Raw genomic sequence first — 8,818 nt, 5'->3', positions numbered from 1 at the left:
TTTTTTTTTTATTGTTATATATTATATCGCAATTGAAGATCAAAAGAGGCATATTCGAATTGAGAGAGAAGAAATTATCATAATTCATTTTACAACTGAAAATTTTCGAAGATCTTTTTCGAAATTTCACAATAATTTAAAGTTTATAATTTTCGATATCGGAATGATTATTTCATGTAAAATTTTGCTATTTATCGTTTTATCTTTATTTTTAAAATAAAGATAAGCTTTACATAAGATAATTTGAATTAAATGTATATTTTAAAATATATAAATGTTCACTTAAGTTTGAGATTGATTGTAATAAAAACAGAAATAAGATAAAATAAACAATTAATGATGAAAGAATTATTATATAAATGAGTTCTTTTTATTTAATCCAATTATTAAATTATACATTTATTCGATATATAAATCGATATAGATAACATTTTTTTTAAGAGATAAAATGTATTCTATATCTTCAAATGTACATAAATGATTGAAATGTCTTCTCAAATATAATCTTATGTTATAATATGTTATAATATAAAAAAAAAAGTAAAAAATGTCGAATAATAACCGATTTAATGCAATACAAAGCTACGAATAGAATATAATATAGAATTACAATTATATAATATTTACATTATTTTTAATGTTGTTTTAATATAATTTATTTTTAATACAAAACGATAATAAAATTCTTACAAAAACAATTATATTCATATTGTTTGTCTAATTTGTTTTTAATTTCAAAATTTCTTAAATATATTTTATTTGTCAAATTTCGAGAATTTTTTTTTTATTATAAAAAAATAGAAGAATCAAGTAAATAATTTCCATTCGAGCAATCATAAAAGCATAAATGCTCAGAATAAAAAAATCGATCAATTACCAGTTTTATATCCACGTGTTGAAAATTATACAGTATATAGAGTAAAATCTGAGTTATAAATGAGGCTTTCAGTAGCCTCATTTTTGAAATGGTTGAAACGAAAAAGCCAAAAGATTTCGAGATATTAAATCCATCATAAATCAACGCTGGCTTACGAGCAATGAAAACATTCTATTTTCTAATCATTTTCGGTAACCATTGATTAATGGTTTAATTAATTATTTGCTCAGAATCAAAATCTCATGAAAATTTCTGCAATTTATCCTTGAATGATTTAATGATGTCCTATTCTGAATTTTCTATAAACATATAAATGTAAATTATAATAATCTTAAATTTTTTTAAGAGTAATATATATAAATGAAATTTTCTTATTCTTATGAAAATTTGAAAAGTAATATTTAAGAAAATTTTTTTGTAATTAAAAAATATTTTTTAATTTTATTTTTTAATTTTTTTAGGATTTGTAAAAAGTTCGTTATTTATTATCACTTTTATAATTTTATCAAATACTTTTGTTCTGGATAAAATTAAAAACGAAAAAAATATTAATCAGAAATATAAAATAAAATTTTCGAATTTATAGCTATAAACTATAAAAATTATAAAAATAATAATAATATTTATTTTTATCTATTTTTAATTCTCAATAATATAATAAACGTAATACTTCTAGTATTTGTAATTTTTTATATCATAAAACAATATTTTTCATACTTTAAAAAAAGATTATTGTAATAATCTTTTGTAATAATTTAAATAGATAAATAAAAACTTAATTTTTTATCTTAGAAATATAATAAATTAATCTTTTTTTTTTAGAAGAAAAATAATTGATTGTCTAATAATTAGAAAAATGTACTATAATCGAATCGTTTAATAATATTTATTTGAAATATTTTTTCTATTCTATACAATTAAAAAAAGTATAGTTAAAAAGTTAATATACAGAATAATTTTTTTTTCTTTGNATTTTAAATTATTCTTTATTATCTTTTATATTATTTATTATATATTATTATTATTATTATTATTAATTACTATTATATATTATTATTATTAAATTATTTATTAAATTAATATTATTTATTAAATTATATTTATAATTAAATATATTTATATATTTATAATTAAATTATATTTATTAAATGTCATTATTATTCAAATATTATAAAATTTTAATGTAAATTATTTAAACAAAGAAATAATATGTTATTTTATGTAAACATTTTCCTCTTCCTTTTTGTTTCCCTCTTCTCAATGTTTTATTTCTAAAATTTTTAAAATTATATCGATATTTGCAGTAATTAATAAGAAAACAATTTGTATGTAATATTTTGTAATATATTATATAGAAAATATGAAAGGATTAAACAAATTGGAATAATTTTTAATGAAATTATAAATATTCTTAAATACATAAGATATAAGTATTAAATTAAGTATAATTTTCTTTCAGAATATATAAATATTAATAAGCTTTTAATGAAGATGTAGAATATAATTTATTTATTTCTTTTCTTTTTAAAGTAATGAATTTTATTCATTAATAAATGGCTAAATTCATTAATAATGATTAAAATCTTTTTTTATAAAACATTTAATAATATTTATATTCTAAGTTAAAATATTTCTGCAATAGAATATTAAAAATTTCTTATTTTAGTAATAAAATTGAATAATCTATATATATTCCTAATATTTTTTTGTAATTATACAATTTTTATTACACAAAGATTTTTCATTAATTAATATCCTAAATATTAAAAAGTAATAAAAAAATTGCGTGAAATCGGGCTACGAAAATTTGAAATTTTGGAATTTGCTGATAATTTGAACTACAATTATCAATAAGTTTTTAAAACAACGAAAAATCTTTCATCCAATGTATTAAGTTCTTTACAGTTACATAAATTGCACGTTCATCGACTTTCTCGTCGAATGATGCAGATCGGTAATTACGAGGAATGAAAATGGAAGAAAAAAAAAGGAATTGAAGAGAAGGAAGGAAGCAGAAAATAAAAAGAAAAAAAGAGGAGAAAATTTGAAAAGAACTCTCGTTGGTAATATAAAAAAAAAAAAAAAAATACGTAGTTGCGACGAAGATTCACAGAAGGATGAAAGGATGATTAAAGCGATCTCTTAACAACGACAACAAACTTTTCGGCACGTTATTACAAAAAAATGATATTAAAAAAAAAAGGGAAGAAATTCTCGCGTGTTGATCCCTCGTTATTCATCGACGATATTTGACTGGTGTAACGATTTATTTGGCTTTATCGGCAATTATTATTTCACTTCCTTAAAAATTCTGTCGCATGTGTCTCTTTACTCTCTACTGTCTTACTATCTCTCTCTTTTTATTTCTTCTTCTTTACAACAAGTTTTCTTTCTTTTTTTTTTCTTCACCTTGCTTTAATTTTGGCATTACACGGTAAAAAGAATGTCGCTTCCTGTTCCAAGCTTGAAGATCAGGCTGAAATTATACACAGTCGAAACAGCGACAGACCGACACTCCCGCGGGCCAAATTATTATTACGGCAAAAACCGAGCAGGAAATTCTCTTTATCTTTTATAAAAATCTCACACGAAATTGTGCGAATAAATGTCGGATTCCTTTCTTTCTTCTTGCTCTCTCATCTCTGCAAAGGTGCAAATTTATCGAGCGTGAAGATCATTCAATAGAGAAGTTTAAAACAAAGGAAAAAAAGGTAAAATTTAATATTCGAATAGTATTTTTTTTTCTAATATTTTTTTTATGTAACAAAAAAGAATTTTGTTCGTAAGTTTTTAAATATTTTTTTGATGACTATTCTTATTCTAAGAAATTTTTCAATGAAATTATATAATATATTAATAAATTATATAATATAAAAAATTATATATTATAATTTAAATATATAAATATATAAATAATATTATTATATAAATAAATATATAAATAATATTATTATATAAATAAATATATAAATAATATTATTAATATATTAATAATAAATTAATTTTTTTAATAGCTGTTAATTTTTTTTTATATTTATAGATTAATATCAAAATTTGCTTTTAGATTTAATTTAAAAAAATTTTCATCTAATTTTATAGAAGATAAAAGAGAATTTTTAAAATTATTTTAGAATTTTTTTGATTTTGTATTGTTTAATTTTGTATTTATGGTTTTAGGATCATTTATTTGACAAATATTTAATGCAGATTTTTCATTTTTATGATTTTTACATAGTTTTAATTCAAAATTAAATTTAAAAAGAAATTATCATTTCTTTTTAAGGATTAAAAAAAAAAAAATTCTAAAAAATTAAAAAATATTTTAGCAAAAAATTTTTCCATTTCTACAATTTATGAACAAGCATTTAAAAAATATTTAAACTTATTCAAAAATATAATAGTTCAAAAATATTTTAAATATCAATGTCATATGAAAATAAAAAAATTAAAAAATAATTTTTCCCTCATTTCAAACTAACCAAAATTCTAAAAAAATATTCGAAAAACGAGATCTAATTATCATTTAATTGCTCATATAACAGCAAAATCTCAGATCGAACTTGATAAAATTGGGATGAAATAACGAAGCGGGATTAATTGTAAGAGAGAAGAGGGAAAGAATGAAAAAAAAATGTTGCCAATATATATCGATACGTAATATCATGATTATAAATTATTAGTAGATTATAAATTAAAAAAAGTAAGAAAATATTTATGCGACGGCTAGGGATTATATCTTTAGATATATAATAATAGTTAGTTTAGAATTAGCGAATTAATGCAGTCATGTATCGATCGGTATCGCGCTTCCTATTTAACTTCTAACCAAACTATACACCTGCCTACCTATAATTACAATTCATCTACGTTAAAAGAATTTTTATCTCTTTTTTTTTTTTTTTTTTTTACGAATGAACATCATATAGAATTATTCTCATGAAACCATTTTTTTGTTTGATGATGATTCTAAATCTCATGTGTTTGTAATTGAAAATATAAGAACAATATTTATATCTCTTTTAATATGTTTCAATTTGAGAAATGTAATTTTAAGAATTAATTGAATTGATAAAAGTAACTTTTTGTTTTTTAACGTTTCATTGAGAATTTTATCATGAATTCTCAGTGCTAAGAATTGAGAATGGAAAATGAAATTCAATATAATAATAGACAGTGTTATAGATGAGATCAAAATTTATTAAAAAAGAAAAAATTCATTTATTTAAAGAGGAATAGGACATTTTTAGTCATTTTTTTCTTATTGAATCTGAGCAAATATTTAATATTTCCTTAAATGTATTAAAAAAAATATATTGGATATTAGAAAAGATTTATTTTTCTGTCTCTTTTGGAACAAATGGAGATAATGTAATGAAAATTTAGCTAATTTTATGATTTTTTATTCTATGATTGTATAACATTTTATTCAATTTAATAAAAGTTTATATTCATATGAGAGAATTTCACGAAATATTTTTTTTAAAATAAATTTATGATATAATACATAAAATATTATAATTTTGGAAATAATTCTATAAGTATAATTAATTCATTTATAAGTGATGAATCATTAAAATAAATTTGGTCATTTTTATCGATATTCAATTAAAATTATTTTTATCAAAATATTTAAAAAACTACTAACATTATTAAATTTTTAATATAATAATAAATAATAAAAATTAATCACACTTTATAAAAACTGTAATTTTAATTTACAGAAGAATAAAATATCAATTTTCAAAAGTTTTTGAGCAAGTATTCAATAATTAAAGTCATAATTAAAATATGATTATACGATTATATTCAATGAAAATTTAAAGTAAATCACTTAATTATTATTCATTATAATTTTATAGTTTCATGTGAATATTCTGAGAATATAAAATGTGATACGAAATAATAAATTTTAATGCTATATTGCTAATTTGGAGTATTGAAGATGAAGGAATATTCTATATTCCAAAGGTTACCTTATTCCTTAATAAAATGATTAATCAATTTACAAATAAAATAATTGGCTATGATAGTCTTCTATTCTATTTTTATTAAAAGATCTATTATAAAAATATTCATATAAGTGGAATGATGTTCAACAATAATTAAAACAATAGTTAAATAATGAAATATTCAAAATTTTGTTTCCATAATATAAATAGATTTTATATAAAAAATTTCAATGTAACAAAGCAACGTTTCAGTTAGTTAAGAATAATTAATATTATTAATTTTAAGAAAACATAATTCTCAACATTTTAATTCTGAATTCTTAGAAGTTTTATTATTAATAAGTTATATTATATAGTCTTATATATATCTTATATATAACAATCTTAAATATTTGCCGTAAAAAATAAAGCAATATTAAGCAGAAAAAGTAAATGAGATCAGGCAGTACAATGTGATTAAACTCGTTTAATAACAGGTCTATAGATCTTGGATCTCGATTCATATAAAATTTTTCGTTAATTACTGTCAAACTGGCTTCCAAATCATAATTTAGTCGACGCCTCGAGGAACCAATCGTTCGTGGAGAACATCAAAGAATGTACAAAGGAGATGGACGAAAGAATTTAAGCAATGGAAGCATTGGTAAGAAAAAGCAAGAAAAAATGTAAAAGAAATGGCGCGGGCGTGCGTGCAGACGCAAAGAAGAACGAGAAGGAATAAATTTAATTTTTACAGGTGATCGGTTGGAACTCGTCTTTTGATCTCGCCGATAGTAAGTGACATCGGATTAAGTATCTAAGAAATGATAAGAGGATAATCTACGTGTCGTTTGTACATATGATGTTATATTAATGTTAATATGTATGTCGGTTATTTAGTTCATGAACTCTTAGATTTTGAATTTATTCATCAATATTTACCAATATTGAAGTTATTTAAATTTAATAGATAAGTTTTTTGAATGATGGCGCCAAATTCTGTGAATTTTGAATAAGAAGTTACATTCATAGACAAATGTTTATTTTTGATCGTAATAAATAATTATAATATTTATAAAAAAACATCACATTTCGATTTCGATGATTATATTTAATATATTGTTATTATATTGAATAGTGTTGTAAAAATTTTACATGATAATCGTTATTTATTAAAAAATTTTTAATAAATTAGTTATTAAAAATTATTAACCTAACCTAATTTAACCTAAACCCAATATAAATCATGAAATCAGAAATTAAATAAATTTTTATTCAATATTAATTATATAATATTAATTTTAAATTTAATTTCATGTCAAATTAAAATTAAATAAAAACTCATTTAACTATCAGCCAAATTAATTTACATTGAGTTTTCTTAATTTGACCATCGTGAATCGTTAATTGTCTGTCGCAATAAAGTTGATTATAAGTAATTTGATTTAATTTAACCTAAATTGTCTCAAAGAAACATTTTTTGCAACGATTTTCAAATAAAATCTTTACAACACTACAGATTGATGACTTTGATACCATATTAAAAATCATCAAAATTAGAGTATGGTATTTTTTCGTAAATAATTATCAAATAATTTATATAATAATTTATATTTTATTATTATACATCATTATTATACATTTCAAATTTTCTCTAAAAATATTATGAAATAAATAATTTTCATATTTGTTGAGCTATTACGCAGGATGAATAGTATTATACGCAATTCTGAATAGTATTCAAGAAGGAAAAAAATTTTTTACAGATAAATGAGATTTCAACAATAAAACTGAAAGAAGATCATGCGAACGAAATATAATTAAAACAATAAAAAAGAAAATTAATGTAAGAACATCGATAAAGAAATTCTATCGATATAAAATTAAATAAGAATAAATTTTTTTAAATATTTTTGAAAAGAGAAGCCAAATCAATTTTGAACTCACCTGTATGTGGCATATTGATCCAAGAATTTCAGTGATAATCTGTAACAAAAATGAGAACGGTTCATTAACGATTGTAGATCATTTGCAATCATCGATCGATTTTTTACAGCATATAATTATTGCAAACACATATTCATCCGTTTTACAATATAATGATATCCATATTTTGTACATATACATCAGATTTTGCATATATATATATATATATATATGTGTATCGCAGTTTACAGGAACATAGCCTTTACTGTTAATGAATTTAAATGTATTCAAAGGGCGCGCTTGACGCTTGACATGGCAACCCTTAAATATGCAATCGTACCGCGCGGCAAAATATTATCGCTGACGTACCGTGATTCTCATTCCGTGAAAATAATGTAATCGCTGGTGAAATCGAGCTTACCTCGATATTCGTAATCAGTGCATATATCAACGATTTTGATTTTGGGTTGACAAAAGTGTAAAAAGCGTGTTTAATTCGATGGTAATAGGATCGATGAATGATTCGTATCAAATTAATTTTTTTTAATATGAGATACTTAAGATGAAGTAAGAAAAATGGAATTTTTTATGAGATAAAATTGTTTGAAATTTAAATATAATTATATAACCGGGATTTATGTAAATCATTTATACAATATTTATAATAATTAAATAAAAAATTCGTTCCTTTTTATTTATAACAGAATTATTATATAAATTATAAATTATAAATTAAAAATATATTAAAAATGTATTTATTTTCAATAAATTTTATATTATTATAAATATAGCTTTTTGTAAAAAAGAAATAAAAAATTGTTTTAATGAAATTCTTTCATTAGAGACAATTGTTTTTTTAATATAACAAATAATCAAAATCGTTTTTTATCGATTTTTTTGACGGAATAGAATTTTATAGTGTTATATTTTTTTCAATTTTATAAAAAATATTAAAATTTAATTCATTTATTTATTTCTGAAAAATGAAGAAATTAATCATATTATATTTAACATGAAATTAATATCTATTATAATACATTTTATATAATACATATAACTTATAAATATATATAATTTTAAATTATTC

General features: G+C 20.3%; 1 protein-coding gene across 1 annotated transcript in view; it reads right to left on the bottom strand.

Moving 5' to 3' along the window:
* The window catches only part of LOC102676395 (paired box pox-neuro protein), a 42,879-nt gene that overhangs the window by 23,314 nt on the left and 10,747 nt on the right, over positions 1-8,818 (bottom strand). The window contains exon 2 of the mRNA XM_006623899.1: positions 7,753-7,791. Coding sequence (XP_006623962.1) covers positions 7,753-7,765 — 13 coding nt within the window. The 5' untranslated portion in view covers positions 7,766-7,791. The remainder of the gene's footprint in view (positions 1-7,752; positions 7,792-8,818) is intronic.

The sequence above is a fragment of the Apis dorsata genome, unplaced genomic scaffold (genome assembly GCF_000469605.1).
Source record: "Apis dorsata unplaced genomic scaffold, Apis dorsata 1.3 scaffold_978, whole genome shotgun sequence".
In the NCBI taxonomy this organism is placed as follows: domain Eukaryota; kingdom Metazoa; phylum Arthropoda; class Insecta; order Hymenoptera; family Apidae; genus Apis; species Apis dorsata.
The sequence above is the reverse complement of the archived record's forward strand: the minus strand, read 5'-3'. Positions and strand labels throughout refer to the sequence as shown.